Raw genomic sequence first — 22425 nt, forward strand, 5'->3', positions numbered from 1 at the left:
AGACTTGCAAATATTTTTTAAATTGAGATTGGAAGCCCATTGTTTAAAGAAACAATGTTTAGACTCAAACCGCATACCCACATGTCTAACCATTGGCCCCAATGACTTTATCTGTGATGGCAAATGTATCATATAATGTTGTTTAGGTGTAACATTGCGGTCTGGAAAAAGCTCCTTCCAATGCTTCAAATGATTTTCAATGAGTATCTTCAACCTAGACACAGTCCCAATGGTAAGAACAGGTGCAAATACTATCTGTACATTCTGTATTAGATCAATTATCAGTTGTATATATGCATTGACTTCCAAAGTCTCCAAAACAAATGGCAGTATCCTTAGCAGGACAAGCATTTGCCCAGATCACTGTTTTAGTTTACCATCACTTGACGTTAATGTACAAACAGAAATTGGAGATGGCCGATCTCTAACATCTAGAGGGGAATAAGGGAATCAATCAATCTGTCCTGACACAACAAGATGATTCAAAACACATTTGATTTCCAATGGGGCTATGCCCTTCAGAATTACATGCATAATGTCTTGCGGAGTTTGTTGTATGATTTCAAAGGCTGGGAATTCAACTAACTTGCTCCTTCTACTGATCCCATATGTTGTTCTCAGGCTGTTACGAAGCAAGTCCGTCTGTGCCTTTTCTATTTCATCACACTGTCTGACATGCTTCTCCAATGTCCTTTTAGTATATGCATCCTCAGTGTGACTGCATGTCCTCAAAAGAACACTCACTGTGTCTGCACTTACTGTAGGCAAAGCCCACACTCTCTTTGAACCCTGCCAGTTTATGTTGTGCCAGGGTGTCTCCACAGAGAGAGACCATGGCACCATATATCGTTAATAGTTTGCATTTAACGCTGCTGTACAATGCATCCATGTCTTCCTTGATTCTATTCAATTTGACATCTACACCAGGTTGACGGAGGTCTGCTGATCTAGCCATGGCAGGTAGCCTGATAGCAGCCAGGTTAGACCTGTATTTTGGATTTATATTTCCTAGGGTGCAGTACACCATTATTAACAACTTGTTTTTTTGATGCAAAGGATCCTAGTGGATTACAGATCTCTATTTCATTTGTGTACGGAACCAATGCATTTGGTTTCTCTGAAAATAAGGAATGTGATTTTAGAAGAGCACCTTCAACAATGTCATGAGAAAACTTTCCCTGCACATCTGTGGTCCCTTTTCAACCATAGACAAAATCCTTGGGTGTGATAAGAACTGTGAGAACTGATAAGAACTAGCCTCTATCTCTGTTTAATTTGAGAGATGTGAAATGTGACAGGGAAATTGTGTCCATCAGACATCATGGTTAAATACAACGGCATTGATGTCCTATAACTCCGCCTGGAATCATTATCTTCACACATCTTGCCGATTGTTGCCGAAGGATGGTTATTTTTCCCTGTAGACATTATGTACTGAGTTTGGAAATTTCAGATATACTTTCAATATATTACTTAGTTTTCTGGTCTTCTTTCTTCATTTGTGTGAAGTAATTGAATTATCATACTATTCATGACAATGGCTATGCAAGTAGATTACTTGAATTTATCAATCAATGATATCTTGTTCATTACGTCAACCCCACTAATTATTGCAATAATTTACTCATATGAAAAGGTGTTGATTGATTGGATTAAACATCAGCAGGTCATTGCCTGTACAGTAGAGAAACTGATGAGTGATTTTTTCCCTCTGTTTGTTCCTTTTCCAGGCGTTCAAGAGTATGCTGTATGCAGCCCAGGACCAGGCCCCATCCATAGAAGGTAAGTCAACTCCTGGTCCACGGACAGAATGAGCTCGCCCCGCACCCATACGTACTGACACCCCGAAATAACAGGCCCTGCTAAAAATAGAGGAAATTCCAGTGATCATCCAGCCGCCCCTCACACGACCCAGAAGCCACTGAGTGCAGTGACTTCCCCACCACTGTGCAGTGCTGAGATAAGGCCTTTGGCTATAATTAATATACAACGTCAGGCTGCTAGCGAGGCGCGACAGGGACCAGCGTAATGGTTTGTTTTTAGATGCAGAGTGATGGGAGGTAAGAGTTCTTCAGTTGCAGTGCAGTTAGTCACTGGATGACCACACTCAGGGTCCTCTTATAGAAGTCCTCTAAATACAATGGTTGCATAATACATGCTCAACATCCAACAACAATATTTAGATTAATGCCTGAGTTGTCATGCTAGAATTGGTTTACATGACAGAATGCATATCCTACTTACATCATACAAAGAAGTGCTGCTCTGTGTGGAGGACTGTGTGAGGACTCTCCCCAGATGTGATGGTTGAACGGTCTGGCACTGATCTGTGAAAAGTGTCTAGTTCTTGTTCACTGGGGAGCTGCATCTCTCTGAAGGTCTACTTCCAGGAGACTGGGCCGACTGGCCGGGCCTTTCTGTTAAGGTGTGAGAGAGACATTATTTCCAGTCAGTGGCTCTGTGTGTGTGTGTGTGTGTGTGTGTGTGTGTGTGTGTGTGTGTGTGTGTGTGTGTGTGTGTGTGTGTGTGAGAGAGAGTGGTGTGTCCAAGCCTCCTCTGGTCTGACTTTGATGTTTCCAAAACCAAAGTTCCAGTGGAATAGGAAAGAGGAAGTTGGCAGGTGCGGTTGACAGGCTAGGAGATGAACATGACTGGAACGAGCATGCAGGAAAAAGAAGCAGAACTGAGAATTTGCTCAATGCTGCCCGGGACCCACTCTTACTGTGTCCAGGTTGACAAGTTGAAGGTATGGTCGGTTTCCGCCATACGACTCCAAAAGAAGACTCCCTCACCACTCATGAAGCATGGAATAATCTGACAAAGACCACACTGTCAGCCTGTGTTTATAGTCTCTAGTACAGTAGTCTCTAGTCGCATCGTGGTGAGAGGAGAAAAGCCTAGCGAACAGCCGTTGGACAGTATGATTAATCAGCCAAACTTTCACCTCATATTTCAACCAATGATGGCATGTGAAGCCTAAATGACAGAGTTGTCTGTGTGTCTAGTTTGGTGATAACATATGAGCTGTCTCCTTTAAACAGTCTCCTGAGGGTTTGAGGTTGGTCTTATCCTCAAGATGGCTGATGAATCACATCCTGTCTCCCCCTGTCAGAGCTGCCATATGTAGGTCACTCCTGAAGCCACCATGAATAGTAAAATAATGGAAAAACAGAGAAATAGGAGAAGGAATAGATGGGACCAGCTACTGTACTGGAACACATTTTGAAGGTTGTTGAACTGTTAGATATTAATGCACTGTTGGAGCTAGGAACACCAGCATTTTGCTACACCCGCTGTAATATCTGCTAAATGTGTATGTGAGCAGTACAATATATTTTTTATATTATTTTATTTTTTTCCCCAATTTCGTGATATTCAATTGGTAGTTACAGTCTTGTCCCATCGCTGCAACTCCTGTACGGACTCAGGAGAGGCTAAGGGCGAGAGCCGAACGTCTTCCAAAACACGACCCCGCCAAGCCGCACTGCTTCTGGACACACTGCTCACTTAACCTGGAAGCCAGCTGTACCAATGTGTTGGAGGAAACATCTTACTCCTGGTGACCATGTCAGCTTGCATGTGCCCGGCCCACCACAGGAGTCGCTAGAGCACAATGGGACAAGGACAACCCGGACGGCCAAACCCTCTCCTAACCCGGACGACGCTGGGCCAATTGTGCGCCGCCTCATGTGTCTCCCAGTCGCGGCCAGCTGCGACACAGCCTGGGATCGAACCTCGAACGGATCTGTGGTGACGCAGCTAGCACTGTGATGCAGTGCCTTAGACTGCTGCACCACTCGGAAGGCCCTGTGACCAATACAGTTTGATTTGATTTGATTTTGAACCCCTGTACTTCAGCGCCAGACACTTTACTTTTCATATGAGGAACGAGATTAACAGGCTTCCCGTGAAATACACGCTTAGCACAGAACTTCTCGTCACACAGACCCTGTTTCAAATCTGATTGAGTTAAAAAAAGGGATGATTTTATTAAATCACCCCTCAATGAAAGAGTAATTACGGGAATGTGATTTCTGAGATGTTTTTCTCTCTCTCGACTGCGAGGCCTGCCGTGTCTGAGTCAGGTTTGGTATTCTGTGAGAGTACTGGTGCCTCCGGGAGACAATTTACTGGGTTATTACCGCTCCCTCTAGCTGACCCGCTACCTGATACAGTTATAGTAGAGATTCAACACGAAGGAATACAGCACTTCAAAGCCTCTGTAAGGCCTTCTCTTCATCCAGGCTTCTATCAGATACCCCAGAAGTGCATGTTACTCAATGTCTTGGGGTGCAGCACAATGGGTTGTGTGTCCACTGTTCTCAACACCGTAGACTTTCCTGTGGTCAGGCTGAAGGCATTGTTTGGATGGTTTGGATGTGAGAGCCATTTTTAGAAAGATATGAATGATACAACTCCTGACACAATACTTTATTGGCCATACAATACTACCTGTTGTGTTGATGAAGATTTTAGTCTGTAATCAATTCCCAAACAATTGCTACACTGTGACCTTCTCTATATAGGAGTAAATATAAGCCTGTTTTCAGGACTGATGAGGAAAGTTATTTTACATTTTGACAGAAATGCATTGATCAGCGCTATCTACCTTACTCGGATAAATGTACAGTAATTAAGAGAGCTTGTTCTAGTTCCATACAGCACCAAAGTGCTTGTAGAGTCTTCTATGGCATTTAACCTCTTGGGAGATCCTTTGTTCTTGCTCCCTAGTTTTAATTAGAACAGCTTTTGCACTGCAGCTCAGTCCAGGAGAATGAACTGAGGAGCATCTGGCCCGAGCTCAGGCTCCTCCTCTCTGTCTCTCTCCAGTAAGATCGAATTAGATCAGGGATGGGCAACTTTGATGGGGGTTGGGGGCCGCAAAGAATCTGAACTCATCATGAGAGGCTGAAGTGGCTGGCGGGTCTGCTAACCCACATTCATACACACACATGCAGTCAACTGATTTGTGCAAACAATTTACTACTTAACTCTCTTAACTAAATGCATTGTACCAGATTTGGTTAATTTCCTGCAATAACAAATTCAATGGGGGCCACCTGGAGGTGCCCAGCGTGCCCGGTCGGTATTCGGCCATGGTTATTACAAGTTTAGATAGCTGGCTAGACTAATTTATCAATCAAAAACATGGGCTAATTGAGTGACTGTCAGTGAGTGTGTCACGCCCTGGTCTTAGTATTTTGTGTTTTCTTTCTTTATTTGGTCAGGCCAGGGTGAGACATGGGTTTATTTTGTGGTGTGTTTTGTATTGGGGTTTTAGTAGGTTTTGGGATTGTGGCTTAGTGGGGTTTTCTAGCAAAGTCTATGGTTGCCTGAGGCGTTCTCAATCAGAGGCAGGTGATTATCGTTGTCTCTGATTGGGAACCATATTTAGGTAGCCATATTCTTTGAGTGTTTCGTGGGTGATTGTTCCTGTCTCAGTGTTAGTTAGCACCAGTTTAGGCTGTTTCGGTTTTCACGTTTGTTGTTTTTGTATTGTTCGTTTTTCCTTCATTAAAGATGTATCGAATTAACCACGCTGCATTTTGGTCCGACTCTCCTTCGACGGAAGAAAACCGTAACAGAGTGACATAACAAGAGGAAAGCTGCTGATGCACAACCAAGTTTCAAAATTGCACCTTGTGTTTTCTACTATTACAACTCTCAACAAATGAGACCCTGACTGAGTTCAAAAGAAAAAGGCCCCGTTTTTGGAAATGGATCCGCGGGCCTACCAGCGGGGGGTCTCCCTAAAGTAGACCAAGTCCAATTCAATTAGCCCGCCGATTATGAGATTTTAAAACAATAACTGCAGATAAACACAGCAATGGGAGGAATTAGTCTGCCTCGGGAACTATTTCTCAGTATTGTTACATGCCGTAGTGGCCTAGTCTATTGGCAGAGTTACATCAGGGGTGATCTAGGATGATTCACATTGGGAAGGGCGGGGCCCACCCCTCCCCCCATAGCTTGACCAAGGTAGAGGAGGAATGTGGGGGAAGGGTTGTGCTGTTGACTGCTCACAGGAGGACACCATAAAGATGATTTCCCACAGCCAAGCACGTACACTAAGTTAGCTGAGGTCTTTATCACAAACGGGCAGTAAAATGTTTTATAGTCTCTCTAGGTTGCTCTATAATACATAGCTTGGAGGACGGAAGCCATGTGTGAAACTGCAGATTGAATGGAATGAGGGGAGTCTTTACGTGTCTTCCCCTGAGTACATTGGTTGTTGATGTTTGATGCATAATGCCTCTGTATCTGTGTGGTTCAGTGTTATTACTGTATGGAGCAGCAGCAGTTTGAGACGGACTGTAAAAGGATAAAGCACCATAATAAAGAATGATGGCTCAGTTGGGCAGAAGAGCAGCCTTCTGGACAGGCTGAGCCCTCCCCCTCTTTCCTCACAGCAGTCCCACTGACCACTGTTTCTGACTCAGCAGGCAACATGGCCCTCAGTGCAGCCTGATTACACTGTTATTGCAGTGGAATATTATATGACTGTTCCAGAGGAGGCTGGCTGGATGAGCTATAGGAGGAAGGGCTCATTGTAATGGCTGGAATGGAATATATGGAATGGTCTCAAACAAATGGAAACCACATGTTTGACCACGTTACATTTATTCCATTCCAACCATTACAATGAGCCCTTCCTCCTATAGCTCATCCAGCCAGCCTCCTTTGGACTGTTCATACCTTGATTACACAGCTAGCCTTTGTGTTTTGTATGGAATACAATAGATGTTATAAAGTATGTGTTTATACTATACTGCTAGCTATTGGCTCAGCCAACCATCTTCAGCCCCTTTGTCATGTGGAGTTTTTCTTCCTGTGTAGTTCCTCATAGAAATCCAGGGGTGTCTCCTGAAACTCAAAACATTTTCATGTTTTATGTAGCTGAATCAATAACAGCAGAAAAGCAATTGTGTCTCAACTTCAGCCCTCAGGTTCAATACCAGCAGATGGGCTCCAGCACACTTCAGGTAACTCAGACCAAAGATCCCACCAATCAGATTATTATGTAGGAAACTGACATGGAGGGAGACAATATTAGAAGTTATCTTGCTGGTTGTAAAATTGGTGTGTGTGTGTGCGTGTGCGTGTGTGTGTGTGTGTGTGTGTGTGTGGGTGGGTTTTTGGCTGCAGCCACAGACAGACTCCCCAGTCTGCATTGGTGAAGGTCGTTCAGAGTAGAGCAGTAAGCAGAGCTGTTATCAGAGAGGAGAGGGGGACAAGCTTGTTGCCTGCTGAGAGCCGTCACTAGCAATTAGCCTGCCTGCTTTTCTCCGGTCAAAGACCACTGAACAACACTATGCTCGATCTCTTTCATCCTCAATATGGCAGTCTTTTGTTCACACACCTCAACTGGACACATTTATTATTGCACTTCAAAGGCACCATTGCATTAATTAAGGAAAATAAACATGGTAGTAAAAACGTCGTCACAATGGCTCCTGTTGCCTCCTCGCTGCCATTCCCCTTTTAGTGCCAATTAATTCGTACGAGGAGGAATAGTAATGTGAGATAAGTACGTAATCCACTTAATGAAAGCGCTAACATGAATCACACTCCCAGAGACCTCCACCTTCCATGCTGATTTCCACTCGCAGCTCTCCACCTTCTGCGATGGGCGGCCTTCCATTTTGTCTGCTGCTGTTGGTTGCTAAAGGACATGGCTGGCTATTTGAAGCCTGGTGGTGGTATTATTTTAGTGATTGTTATTCCACTCACGTGTGTCTAGGTCTAGCAGCTGTTATTACAGTGGGCCCGGCAATAGGAGAGGCCCCTGTGTGGATCTAAGCAGGAGTTCTGAGCAGGAGCCTTCCCCAGTCTCAGTAGCCCAAGGACACAGCCCTGTACGTTCTGTGGGCCAGTAGCCTAGCAGCCAGGGTCTCCCACCAGCCTGCATTATTGATGGGCTGCTTCACAAGCTGCCTCTCTGATTTAGATGAAAATGCTAATTGCTCAGTGTTTGTGGGTTTATTCCTCCTTAGCAGCGCTAGCTGCCTGGTGCCACCCATATCTCACTTTTCTGGCTGTGCATCTGTAGAAAAAGCCTCACGTGCTACTGCTTTTACAGTAGGAGGAGAGGAGGAAGAAGCCTGGGGGCATTTATCTAGTGGAGATTGTTAAAGATATCAAGGAGTTGAGGGAAGTCTACTAGGATGATCAACATACTGACTGGTGCTCTAGATAGGGAGATGGGAGGATGGGGAGGGTCAATAAAGAGCTGAGAGGAAACTCAAGGTTATAGATTAATCAAATCAGGGTAATGAACAATGAAAAAGCAGGGGACTAATTGGATGAAGGAGTGGGGAGATGTGGCCTTTTCGCTCCCTCTCCTTACAAGTTGCCTTTTATTGGGATGAATCTTGTCCTGGAGGTAGAGCTAAGGTTTCCACTATACGGGCCAGCTGCAAAGTCAAAATGGGCTTTTATTTTAGGGTTAGGCATAAGGTTAGCAGCGTGGTTAAGGTTACAGTTAAGGTTAGGGTTAGGCATAAGGTTAGCAGCGTGGTTAAGGTTACAGTTAAGGTTAGGGTTAGGCATAAGGTTAGCAGCGTGGTTAAGGTTACAGTTAAGGTTAGGGTTAGGCATAAGGTTAGCAGCGTGGTTAGGTTACAGTTAGGGGTTAGGCATAAGGTTAGCAGTGTGGTTAAGGTTACAGTTAAGGTTAGGGTTAGGCATAAGGTTAGCAGCGTGGTTAAGGTTACAGTTAAGGTTAGGGTTAGGCATAAGGTTAGCAGCGTGGTTAAGGTTACAGTTAAGGTTAGGGTTAGGCATAAGGTTAGCAGCGTGGTTAAGGATACAGTTAAGGTTAGGGTTAGGCATAAGGTTAGCAGCGTGGTTAAGGTTACAGTTAAGGTTAGGGTTAGGCATAAGGTTAGCAGCATGGTTAAGGATACAGTTAAGGTTAGGGTTAGGTTTAACAGTGCTTAATTTGAACAGTATCCGGCACGTCTCCGTTTTGTACCGGAACCTATTTGGCAGGATCCTGTACCTCTCATGGCATGACATTTATTTTCTCACTTTTTGCAATGTAAACATTTTAACAAAAGCGATCAAAGTTCTTTCAAGTTGCCTCTTCGTTAATTCTCCTGCCCCCACAAAAAAAAACTATGTGAAAAAGGTGATTTTCAGCCTGGCCAAATATTTGGATTGGGCTGGACCGGGTTTATGGTTTGCGCAACAATGTTACCTATGTTTGAGACCAACTCCTGGCTGTGGCTGTGTGAGAAGTGTGCCAGTATCTTTCACATGACTAGAATGAGATTCCCTTTCTATGATCTCTCTCCCTCTCTGCTCTGATAGACATGAGCCTGCAACTCTCATCTCTCCAGTGTTGCTCTTCATCATTTATTTCCTTATAGAATTGCGCAAAGAGTTATGAAGGAACTGCAGCACTCCTTATAAATTGAAATAAATTTGCCAAAGTTATAGAATTACTGAATGAAGTCATTCAGAATAGCCTACTACACCATGAGAAGGCCTATCATTTAGCCACAGAGCTTTACAAAAATAGCCTAGCTGTGGATTGTAGCCCAATAATTAAGCAATAAGGCCCGAGGGGTTGTGGTATATGGCCAATATACCACGTCCAAGGGCTGTTCTTATGCACAATGCAAAGTGGGGTGCCTGGACACAGACATTAGCCGTGGTATATTTGCCATATCACAAACCCTGAGGTGCCGTATTGCTATTATAAACTGGTTCCCAACATAATTAGAGCAGTAAACATAAATGTTTTGTCATACCCATGGTATATGGTCTGATATACCACAAATTTCAGCCAATCAGCATTCAGGGTTTGAACCACCTAGTTTACAACAAGGAATAGCCTACAGTTGGGAACGCATGGCAAATCTGTCAGTGAAAAAACAGCATGCTGACAAAACAGGCCTTTCACAATATTAACAGTACAATCGAGGGAAAACACAGGTTGGAAAACAAATGGCTCCTGCTGAAAAGAGAAGGCTATGCTGTAGGCTACCAACATATTTGATCAACTTCCAAATATTGTTTTTACAAAGTCAAACAAGAGAGAGAGAGAAAGAGGCTGTTGTTACGAGCGCATCGGCAATCACCAGCGAGTGAGCTGCTCATCATTGAGTTAGTCAGTGAAACTGGAAAGCATTTTTAGGACTATAATTTCTACAATATTTTTAGGTTACACAAAGCCGATTTTATTGATCTCAGTTTGTTAATGTCAAAGTAGAATAAAAAAAGTAGAATAAAATATTCTGCCATAGTCTCCAGTCATGTGAAATGACTTAGAGTTGCATGAAATGCATTTGTAAAAGGCCACATTTTTCCCAGACCCTAGGCTACTAAAAAGGTTCCCCATGTGTGCAACTTCTGTAAGTGCCTCTACTCTACTGCTCTATGACACTACACAAATGTGATGATATGCTGCCTCCAGTATGAGAGAGAGAGAGCTCCCCTCCACATTATCTCTGCAGCTATAGTGCACAGTGCAAGAGAAGAATAGATGAAAGTCCATCCATTATTCATCTGTGAATTAGATCTTGCCTGAATGGGTGTTGGGGAAGGGATGTGTGGTAGAGGGTGGGATGGGACCGGGGAGCACCAGGTTATCGGTGCTCACAGTAGTCCAGGTCTTTCCGGAGAACTGGCACTTAGCCTTTTAAGGTATATGAGCAGTAGGTCTATGCAATCAGTAGGTTAGCGCCATCTCTCTCGTACAAAGGAAGTATGGATGGAGACATCCTTATGGAGACCAGCATGTTAGTGTGCTGTGTGTTGGCAGTAATCTGGGTATCATATGGATGGGCTGATAGCCAACAGACAGACTGAGATGAGAATGAGATGATGCAGGTCTCAGGAGTGAGAGTGTTTGTTCACGATTAAAAGACTCTCAGACATAGTCTCTGCTCAGTTGGCTTGTTCTGTTGACTGTGACAGGTTACTGTAGCATTTTTAGTCAGGCCAAAGCCAAATCAGTTAGCTTGGGGCTGCCATCTGTCATGTTATGTAAAACGTAACCTTTTTTTGGATTCATGGACATGATCAATCTTGCATATGGGTTGTGGCATATTGCGTCCTCTTCAAGATGATCAACTTTGATCATGGTTATGGTATTTAAAAACTATATATTGAATTATTGTGTATTATTGAGTGTGGAGCCCAACAAGTCAAATACTGTCTGAGTTTATCGCATCTAGCTCTCTCACAGAGTGCACAAACACCCAGGCGTAGGAGGGGGTGAACTATAGACAATGGTGGCAGTACCATTCGCTGAGGTATTTCAAGTCCCTTTTATTTGCGTTGAGGCAAATGAAATGCATTCATTACATGCTCTTCTAATCTTTCAGGTAAACAATTAGTCTTCCAAAGCTGCTGAGCTGGGGAAATGAGAAACTGTTCATTATCTACAAGCACAATTAGTTTAATTGGGAACGATGTTCAACTTGCACAAAGCTATTTCTTAATCACGTTTCTCCCCCCATTGACTTCTTTCATCTCAAACAAATCACTTCACTTTGAAACTATCACAGTACTGTATGTATAAACACACAATACGAAGTGTTGTGCCCCTGTGTGTGCTTGTGTTTGTGCATGGGCACATGCGCCAGCAGTGTGTAGGAGAAACAGTGTCCTTCAGTGCTCAAATCTGCCTGTCTGTCCATTGTCCCTCTGGAGAGATGGCTGGAGACTGTTTGCTGATTGGCTGCTGGTATCTTCCTGGGTAACCTGCTGTCAGGTGGCTGTTGCTTGAGGTCTGTGTCGGCCCCTCCCTCCCTCCATCTCCCACTGTCTCGCCCACTGACTCTCTTTAATCTTTATTCTAATGCTCAGCAGGGGGAGCAGGAGATGACAGGGACCACAGAGGTTGGAGACAGAAAATACATCAGAAATTCTAGATGACAGATTCATTGTATACAACGGCATGACTAGATGCTCTATTTTACTCTGTCTACCTGGCAGCAATCAAAGAGGGATCTATTTCAAATGGCCAGTAGGAACTAGGAAACATACTTTTTTTCAGAATGTATCCAAGTGCTTCTGTTAGCAGAGCCATGTTGGTTTAAATTGAGTGTCTTCCCATGGGGTCAGTGTGGGTGTGTGAGAGAGAGCGAGAGCGGGAGTGATAGAGAAGGAGAAATTGGCCATTTCTGCAATGAGATAGAGCTCCCCCTGCTCAGTTGTGCCTCTGGGATAAACTAGGAGAGGAAGAGAGACTGGTGACATTGACAGTGAATGGAAGATAGTACAGTGGTGAGCTGGAGCCTTGGGGACCAACTTTTCTCTCCTCTGTTAAGTGCTCTCATTACAGGGATGGATAATGAAGTGTTTTTACATCATGTGGCAAAATGTCACTGAGAATAGCATTGGGTCACCTCTCCACTTTGTTTTTACTTCAAGAGGATGGCCATATGAAGCACATTTGAGGGCAGGGGGTCAAAGCATTGAGGAAGTAATATGGTTTTCTGATTCTTTAAAATGTCATTCCTATCCAGTGGCATGGGAGGAGAGTGCAGTGAATCAATTATTCAATGATATTGTTACTGGACAACTTGTTGTTTTATATTAAATGTTGAATTATTAACTGTGTGTTAGATTGGAAATATGGCCTCTGTTCACGATTCTCGTCATTTATCCCAGTTACAGAAAGCCACTGTTAAGTTAGACATACAGTGTATTTAGAGGATTGGATAGATATACAGTATAGTGTGTGTTTGTGGTTTACACAGCTAGAATGTACAAACCAAAATTTATGTGGAAAGGAAAATGTTTGTGTTACAGCAACATTTCACACAGCTGAGTATGTTCATTATCAGTAAAGTAATGCTGTTGTGACTCAAGTGGATATGGCAGTCATCCTGAAATAGACCATATTATCATTATCAAAGATCCAAGTTTCTGACATGTTTCTGATGTAGCAGTAAAATTGAATGAGCCAATTGCAACCATTGAAAGCCGCAAGATTTTCGCTAATTGATCTCACGTTAAACCATCAATACGTGTTAAAATCACCCACACAGCTGATCTCAATTGCAGCCAACATTGGCCAGCGAATTACCACTCTCTAATGCAGATGTCGAGTTTATCTTTCAGTCTTGATTGCAGCCAACATTTTTCAAGACTATTTCGATCTCAAACTGTTGCATATACACTGACTCAGCGTGCAATGAACGCAAGAGAAGTGACACAATTTCACCTGGTTAATATTAACTGCTAACCTGGATTTCTTTTAGCTAAATATGCAGGTTTAAAAATATATACTTATGTGTATTGATTTTAAGAAAGGCATTGATGTTTATGGTTAGGTAAACATTGGAGCAACGATATGCACCGCATCGATTATATGCAACGCAGGACACGCTAGATAAACTAGTAATATCATGAACCATGTGTAGTCAACTAGTGATTATGATTGATTGATTGATTGTTTTTTATAAGATAAGTTTAATGCTAGCTAGCAACTTACCTTGGCTTACTGCATTCGCGTAACAGGCAGTCTCCTCGTGGAGTGCAGTATAATCAGGTGGTTAGAGCGTTGGACTAGTTAACTGTAAGGTTGCAAGATTGTATCCCCCGAGCTGACAAGGTAAAAATCTGTCGTTCTGCCCCTGAACAAGGCAGGTAACCCACTGTTCCTAGGCCGTCATTGAAAATCAGAATGTGTTCTTAACTGACTTGCCTAGTTAAAAAAAGATTAAATAAAGGTGTAAAAAAAAAAAAAAAAAAATTGTCCAAATCAGTGTCCAAAAATACCGATATCCGATTGTTATGAAAACTTGAAATCGGCCCTAATTAATCGCCCATTCCGATTAATCGGTCGTCCTCTGGTATAAACTGCCTTAATTGTGCTGGACCCCAGGAAGGGGCAGCAGCTAATGAGAAACCATAATAAATACAAATACAAATGAACTAATGTTGATGGTGTAGCATGCTCTAATTATTTTATTCATTTCCAATGTATGTAATCCATTGAATACAACTGTCTTTAAAATAAATAGCCTAATATGGTCATTTCTTATCAATATTGGGGGTATAAATGCCTGGAGAGTCCATACTTGAAATGTGTAACTAAATCAGGTAAATTGTGATTGAGTTATATAATCTGTTTTTTTATCAAATGAAAATGTAGTCTATAAAGTTATTTTGAATGGCATATATTATATTATTTTGTCAACTAAGGTGAAACGTTTGAAACAAATATAGGCCTACTACTTCTATATTCTTATACTCATTCATCAGCCTTACGGTTTCCGGTGAGAGGTCAATGAGAAAGATCAACTAATCTACTGGTTTACCCTTGTTGGTTTTTCGTTGCAGTCAAGCTTAGTTTAGCCAGCAGGTGCATGAAATCTCCCGTTTAGTAATGTTTTAGGAAAGCCAGTGGTAACCTGTGTTAAGTTCTGCCTGTTCATTACAATCAAGCCACCGACTTTAAAGATGGCTTCATGTGGCTAACAGTTGAAAGTTTTCCTTTAAAATATTTCATTTTTGTATTTGTAATATTCTCTTTGTGGAGACTGGAGAGATGGGCCAGCATTCCTTTCGTTCATCTTTGACAAGCCTGCTTATTCCTGGAGACACTGGACTGCCACACATTCACACACGCACGCTTGCTGGCACACCATACACAGGGTTACCGTTTCTAGTGCCTCGCTTGTGCAGCTGTTGGAAAACCGTCCAAGAATTTCTGGCGTTGAGCTAGTAGATCTAGGACAAGAATGTCAGCGTCTTTAATTGGTAACACTTCGTGGCCTCAGGAAATTAGCATATTTCATATAATCCGCAGCTTGTGGATAATGTATTCGTGATGAGTGTTAATAATAACCCATTACAGTGGTATGGTGAGTCTGGCCTCTGTGTCCTGGGGACGACTGGGTGGCGCCAGGAAGAGAAGCATCATACCACCGGTGGAGAAGAGCCCTAATGTACTGACTCTGATTGAGGAGACTCACCCCTATCCGCCCTCTGTCTTTCACCATCACCACCAAAACTAACCAGCCCACCACCTCCCCAGTGTGTTTAACAATTTCCCTATCTGTTTACATGCTATACAACTGACCTGCCCTATTGTTACCTTGAACCATTTTATTGTGGCTTAAGAAATGACAATTTGTCTATGATGAGCATTTCTTTCCTCACAGGCAAAATGCATGTTGTCCTGACAGTCAACATCTTATAATTAGACTCTGTGATTACCCAATTAGTATGCAGTTCAATTGAGCATGGATAACCTATTGTTCCCTTGGCATGAAAGTGCCATTTGCTGTAAGCTCTCATTTTAATTTCCTCATAGGCATTTTAATGACTTGAGATGTGTGTCTAGTTATGTGATTAAGTGGCTGTTCACGTAAGTGTTTTTTTCTTCAAAAACAGAAGAGCTGAACAGAGCAAAACCTCACAGCCAAAGGTAACCATGGCACCCAGGAGGGGAGCAGAATCATTTGTTTTCTGTTGTTGTTGATGGTTACTTTGACATTCAAGGGGAAGAACCTTCTGTTTTCATTTGGCTGTTGATAGCTGGCAACATTTCTAGGCCATGAAAATAGATCAAAGATTGAAGACCTCATGTTATACCTGTGATCTCTTAACAGGGATAAAGATAATGCTTTTTAAAGAATCGTCCATTGACATAGGCCTAGCCTAACTGATTTCCAGATCTGTTATTTAGCTACTCTAGCAGCTTGTCTGCTTTGCATAACCTTAGATCAGAGCTAGCCTTTGTCTCCCTTCTGGCTGCAGTTCTACCTGACAGGAAGTACTTAGTCATGGCTGTGCATTACTAGTGCATTAGCGAGTCTGAGCTTTCTGAAGGACAAGTTCATACCAGGCTTGAATTAACAGGGTCAGACACACTGACCCATTTTTAACAGACAACCTCTGACAACCTGGCCAATCTCTCCTTTTCCTGCCACACACAGACTCAAGGCCTAGACACCCTCTCATATCCGGCATCTAGCACCTTTGTTTTTGTCCAACACACTTCAAGTTCACACCTCTCTCTTTCTTTGAAACTCAATCTCCATATATGCTTACAGTATATGTTTACACCATTCTCCCGGTCTAATTGGACTGAGCCTAGATGAATCAAATCAAAGGTTATTGTTGGCGTACACAGTTTTGCAGATGTTATCACAGGTGCAGCGAAATGCTTATGTTTCTAACTACAACAATTCAGCAATATCTAGCAATACACTTCCACAAAGAAATTAAGAAGGATCAGAATGAGCAATGTCAGAGTCCGGAATATACAGTTTTCAAGCTCTGTTAAGTTAGATAGGGAGTGGAGGATTTTCAATGGAATTCAAGTCTGACTTTCATGTTATTGTTCTGCAGCCATTCCAGCGTTGCTTTGGCTGTATGCTTGGGGTCATTGTCTTGCACTCTGATGCAGGTTCTCATCAAGGATTTGCCTGTATTTGGACCCATTCATTGTTCTCTTTATCCTGACTAGTCTCCCAGTTCCTGCTGCTGAAAAGCATGATGCTGACACCCCCATGCTTCACGGTGGGGATGGTGTTAGAGGGTGATGAGCTGTACCTGGTTTTCTCCAGACATAGCGCTTTCCATTCAGGTCAAATAGTTACATTTTTGTCCCATCAGACCACAATAATTTGCCTTATGCTCTGAGTCTTTCATGTGCCTTTTTGCAAACAGCTTTTTTTGAGGAGTGGCTTCCGTCTGGCCACTCTCCCATAAATCCCAGATTGGTGAAGTGCTGTAGAGACTGTTGTCCTTCTGTCAGGTTCTTCCATCTCAGCAAAGGAACTCTGTAATTCTGTCAGAGTGGTCATTGGAGTCTTGGTCACCTCCCTGACCAAGGTCCTTCTTGCCTGGTTACTCAGTTTGGTTGGACGGCCAGCTCTAGGCAGAGTCTGGGTAGTTCCATTTAAATTTTCAATTTCCCAATGATGGAGACCACTGTGCTCTTGGAAATGTTCAACTCTTTAAAAATTGTTTTATACCATTCCCCAGATATTTGACTCATCACAAGCTCAAAGATCGACAGACAGTTCTTTGGACTTCATTGTGTTGTTTCTGCTCTGACATGCGCTGGAAACTGTGAGGCCTTATCTACTGTAGACTGGTGTCTTGCTTTCAAAACCCTGTCCAAACAGTTCAGTTGGGCAGAGGTGGACTCCAATCAAGTTGTTGTGACACCTCAAGGATAATCGAAGGAAATTGGATACACCTGAACACAATTTGGAGTGTCGTAGCAAAGGGGTGTATTCCATTTGCAAAAATGTCTGTTGGGTATTGTGTGTAGATAGGTGAGAGAACAAAAATCTATTGAATCCATTTCTACCACAGACTGTAACACAGTAAAATGTGGAATAAGTCCATGGTTATGAATACTGAAGGCACTGTATATGTGTGTACAGCAGGAATTATATAGGATGAGCCATGACTTGAATGCAGTATTTACATATGAAGTGGGTAAACATTATGTAAACATTATTAAAGTGACCCGTGTTCAATGACCATGTATATCGGGCAGCAGTCTCTAATGTGTAGGGTAGAGTACTGAGTGGTGACCGGCTTGTGACTGTCTAAGGTTCAGGGCAGGGTACTGGGCAGAGGCCAGCTAGTGATTACTGTTTAAAAGTCTGATGGCCTGGAGATAAACAGTTTCTATCAGTCTCTCAGTCCAAGCTTTGATGCACCTGTACTGTCTCCGCCTTCTAGAGGGTAGCAGGGTGAACAGGCCGTGGCTCGGATTGCTGAGGGCCTTGATCTTCTTTACCTTCCTGTGACACCGGGTTCTGTAGATGTCCTGGAGGGCAGGCAGTGTGCCCCCAATGATGCGTTGGGCTGTCCTCACCACCCTCTTGTGAGCCCTGCGACTGTGGGCGATACAGCCTGACAGGATGCTCTCAATGGTGCATTTGTAGAAGTCTGTGAGGGTCTTAGGGGCCAAGCCAGCAGCATACCACCCTGCACCCCACTGCTGGCTTGGCTCTGAAACCAAACAGGGTTGGTCCTGGTAGGTCCCTGGATGGGAGACCAGATGTTGCTGGTAGTTGTGTTGGTGGGCCAGTAGGCACTCACTCTGAAGGGGTTATTGCCCTGTGTAAGGGGCTGTCTTTCAGATGGGAAGTTAAAATGGGTGTCCTGACTCTGTGGTCACTAAAGATCCCATGGAACATATCGTAAGAGTAGGGGTGTTAACTCTGGTGTCCTGGCTAAATTCCCAATCTGGCCCTCATACCATCCACCTCATTGTCCCCAGCTTCCAATTGGCTCATCCATCACCTCTCATCCCCCTGTAACTCTTCCCCAGGTCATTGCTGTAAAATAGAATATGTTCTCAGTCATCTTGCCTGGTAAAATAAGGGTCAATAAATAAAAAGCTGAATTTCTTCAGCCTCCTGAATGAATGACATTACGGAGTGGCACTGCTCTCCGTACTGAGAGACAAAGCCCCTCTGCCCTCGCCGAGCTCTTTGAACACAGCAGGCCCCTGCCCCATGCTGCTCCACTGACAGTGTGCCACACACACCCCCCTCCAGCTCCCAAACCAGCCTCCCTCTCTCTCTCCTATCCAGGAGCTTTCCCACTGTTAGCCTAAATGCTCGCCCATGGCTATGGATTTGTTTCAAATGTTTCTGGGAAGCCATATCGATCGAATGACTCATGAACATTACAGAACATAAGTAAATGCTTTGCGGTTGGATGAAATCACCTGCAATTTGGGGTGGATTCATTTAAACCTCCCGTCGGATTTATACTGTCTAAAATAGAAAATGTTCTGGTTATTTGTGATATCTGTTGGGATCTCAGGTACTTTGTATTGTGTGAACCATAATGGTTTATTCTTCAATGTAATCAGATTATGATGAAACATGAGTCACTACAAGAGGCAAGGTCAATACCTCCTGATTTAATTGAATCAGGAAATAGCAGCTAATCTAATAATATCAGGTTTGGATGCACATTCCCTCTGTATATGATGCATATCCTGTAAAGCAGTTCATTACCATGGTTACAACCTCTGGATTGGCCTTTTTATAGGTAACATTTTGTAGGTGTAATGCATTGCATTGGAAAGTGATACCAAAATCAAAACAGCCGGTTATCACTTAGGTGGCCGTAATAACAACGAAATAGCATAGATTAACTTTCTTCAATGGTCCATTATTTTCAGTTTGTTTTTGTCTTATTTTTTCATGACTCCCTGGTGACTTGACTTCCTGTATACGGCCCACATAACCAGGCCAGATGGCCTGAGAGCTGTTGGTACTCTAACTCCAGTTTATGGCTCAAATAAGAATGGCATGCTGGACTGTTTATTTGCGCTTTCCAATGCAATTCTCAGAATGAGCTCTCACCAGGGAGCCTAGTATTACTACTGCAGTAAGAAATACAAAAATGCCTGAAGACAGTCCCAGTTAACATTGGTGTGTAGGTCATTCATGATCGCGATATGACAGTAACAGTGGCGGTCAGAGCCATTTATGATGAGGGAGGATGATTCTTTTTTAAATGAACATGGCCTTATTTCTATTACAGCATAATGGATGACTGTCATTCAGATTCCATTCACCCGGTTCAATGTAACATCAATAGGTTTAAGCTAATACATGATACTCAAATTTTACCTGTACCCATCATGAGGTTGCTACAACCTAACCTGTGAATGAAAGTTTACAACGTAGGTGCACAGGTCGAGAGAAGTTTGAGTAATCTAGGTGACAGACAGTGACACATTCAGTACCACCTTGCACAATCTTGCCTGCATCTAGCTGATCTAGGATGTAATCATTAGTCCAACAGTTGCAAACGAGAGTTTCTATTGGACAAATTCAGGTGTTTATCCCCGATTCATTTCGTTGGCTTCCATTTAAGAAATGCTTTTCAACAGAATCGGCACAGTAAATACATCCCTGATCACACGCAAAAAGAGTTCACTTTCATACCAGACCCATTCAAACATCTCATGGTGTATATATAATTCCTTCTCGCATCTATCTATGCATTCTCCTCCTCTCACCTTTTTCAGTGCAGAACACATCAGCTGTCTGTGACCAGGCAAAAAAAACTTTCCATGACTGCTAACAGCTATACAGAGCCTAAATTGTTATCACAACAGAGTCAACATAGCTACTTGAGCTCAAGCGTTAGTAAACCCGCTACAATCATGCAGTACAGTGTAGTCGGCAGCAATCAGTTTAGCATAGGCCCCGGTGGCAATAAATTACCCTGACTTGAGTTCCAGTGTTGGATACCCATAGCCAGCTAGCTAACATAGCATCCCTCTCTGTTTGTGGGTGTTTGAGTAGGCTAAACTAACTAGCTGCACTAGCTAAGTAAGTGAAAGTGAAAGAAAATATACTATGAAATATAGCTCTCTCTCTTGCTTCTCCTTAATTTTGGAAGAAATGTATGTGTTCAAACTGTTCAACTATTGTCTTTCTCTCTCTTTGAGTCAACTAATCACCAAATTGTATGCACTGCAGTACCATCTAGCTGTAGCTTATGCTGTCAGTACTAGATTCATTCTCTGATCCTTTGATTGTGTGGACATGTCAGTTCATGCTGCAAGAGCTCTCATAGGTTAAAGGAAGTCCTCCGGAATTTGTTATAATTACTGTGTAAGTCTATGGGGGCGTGAGATCCACTAGCCTCCAAGGTTTTGTATTGAAGTCAATGTACCCAGAGGAGGAGGGAAGCTAGCTGTCCTCCGGCTACACCATGGTGCTACCCTACAGAGTGCTGTTGATGCTACTGTAGACCTTCATTGCTAAACAGTGTGTTTTAATTAATTATTTGGTGACGTAGTAAAGTTTTATCTAAAAAGGATAACTTTTTAACGTTTTACTATTTCTATTTTTATGAAATTCACTGAGGAGGATGATCTTCCCCTTCCTCCTCTGAGAAACCTCCACTGGACAGTAAATAATTGATAGCCAAGGTTTTGTTTCTAGTGCTCGGTCTGGCTTGGGTTGAGTGCTAGAGCAGTAGAACAACCTCAGAGGAGTCTGTGTGTACTGTGGAACCCTAAACAGATGAGGCATCCAGCCTGCCCTGCCCTGTCACACACACACACACACACACACACACACACACACGCACACACACACACACACACACACACACACACACACACACACACACACACACACACACACACACACACACACACACACACACACACACACACACACACACACACACACACACACACTCACACTCACACACACTCATAGTGACAGGGAGCAGGCATGGAGCCCTGGACTGTAACATGAATATTCCATGTCCTGGTCCCGTCCTTGCCTGATGTATATTTGATTATGTTCACATTAACATTTTGTCTGATCGCAGTGGCGATGTTAGCCTTTTGTCTTGAGAGGTGTGCTCCTCTTCAGATTGATCATTGCCATACATAGGGTCTCCACCCAAAATTGTTGCTTTGATTTTGTGCACGCTACGTGGAGCGTTACATTTATAGTAGACTAGTTTCATCAGTGAGAGAGATAAGAAAGTTAGTTATTATAAGAACCGGTTTCTTGGAGTCAGACCTGAGGGGAATGAGGTGTGTAGGTGTTTATATTCCTTAATGGCTGAAAGTCTTACTGCAATAAAATGTCACTAATATTTTCCATGACCATCACAAAGAGCTGTTGCTGTCAGTGAAAATATTTGTTGCGACAACTTCCTGCTAGCAGCTTGTTTCACACTGAGTGCAGCGTGGTGTGTGTGTGTTTATGTTGGCAATTCACCTCATTATTATCCTCAAAGAGAGGCTTTATGGCGTGGTTCTTATCGAGAGGCTGCAGGCTGCTGCAGTTCGAATGCCAGGCAGGTCTGAAGGGAGAGGTTTACACACCTCTGAGAGGACTGACAGCATCGTGAGGAAGGCGCAGCAGCGCCTCTTCAACCTCAGGAGGCTGAAGAAAAATGCACTGGCTTGTCACCAAAAGCACTCACAAACTTCTACAGATGCACAATCGAGAGCATCCTGGCGGGCTGTATCACCGCCTGGTATGGCAACTGCACCGCCCTCAACCGTAAGGCTCTCCAGAGGGTAGTGAGGTCTGCACAACGCATCACCGGGGGGACAAACTACCTGCCCTCCAGGACACCTACACCACCCGATGCTACAGGAAGGCCATAAAGATCATCAAGGACATCAACCACCCGAGCCACTGCCTGTTCACCCCGCTGTCATCCAGAAGGCGAGGTCAGTACAGGTGCATCAAAGCTGGGACCGAGAGACTGAAAAACAGCTTCTATCTCAAGGCCATCAGACTGTTAAACAGCCACCACTAACATTGAGTGGCTGCCAACACACTGTCAATGACACTGACTCTACTCCAGCCACTTTAATCATGGGAATTGATGGGAAATTATGTAAATATATCACTAGCCACTTTAAACAATGCTACCTTATATAATGTTACTTACCCTACATTGTTCATCTCATATGCATACGTTGATACTGTA

General features: G+C 43.3%; 1 protein-coding gene across 1 annotated transcript in view; it reads left to right on the plus strand.

Moving 5' to 3' along the window:
• LOC112248279 (xenotropic and polytropic retrovirus receptor 1 homolog) overlaps positions 1-22425 on the plus strand; it is a 92900-nt gene that overhangs the window by 6746 nt on the left and 63729 nt on the right. The window contains exon 2 of the mRNA XM_024417181.1: positions 1731-1782. Coding sequence (XP_024272949.1) covers positions 1731-1782 — 52 coding nt within the window. The remainder of the gene's footprint in view (positions 1-1730; positions 1783-22425) is intronic.

The sequence above is a fragment of the Oncorhynchus tshawytscha genome, linkage group LG01 (assembly GCF_018296145.1).
Source record: "Oncorhynchus tshawytscha isolate Ot180627B linkage group LG01, Otsh_v2.0, whole genome shotgun sequence".
In the NCBI taxonomy this organism is placed as follows: Eukaryota; Metazoa; Chordata; class Actinopteri; order Salmoniformes; family Salmonidae; genus Oncorhynchus; species Oncorhynchus tshawytscha.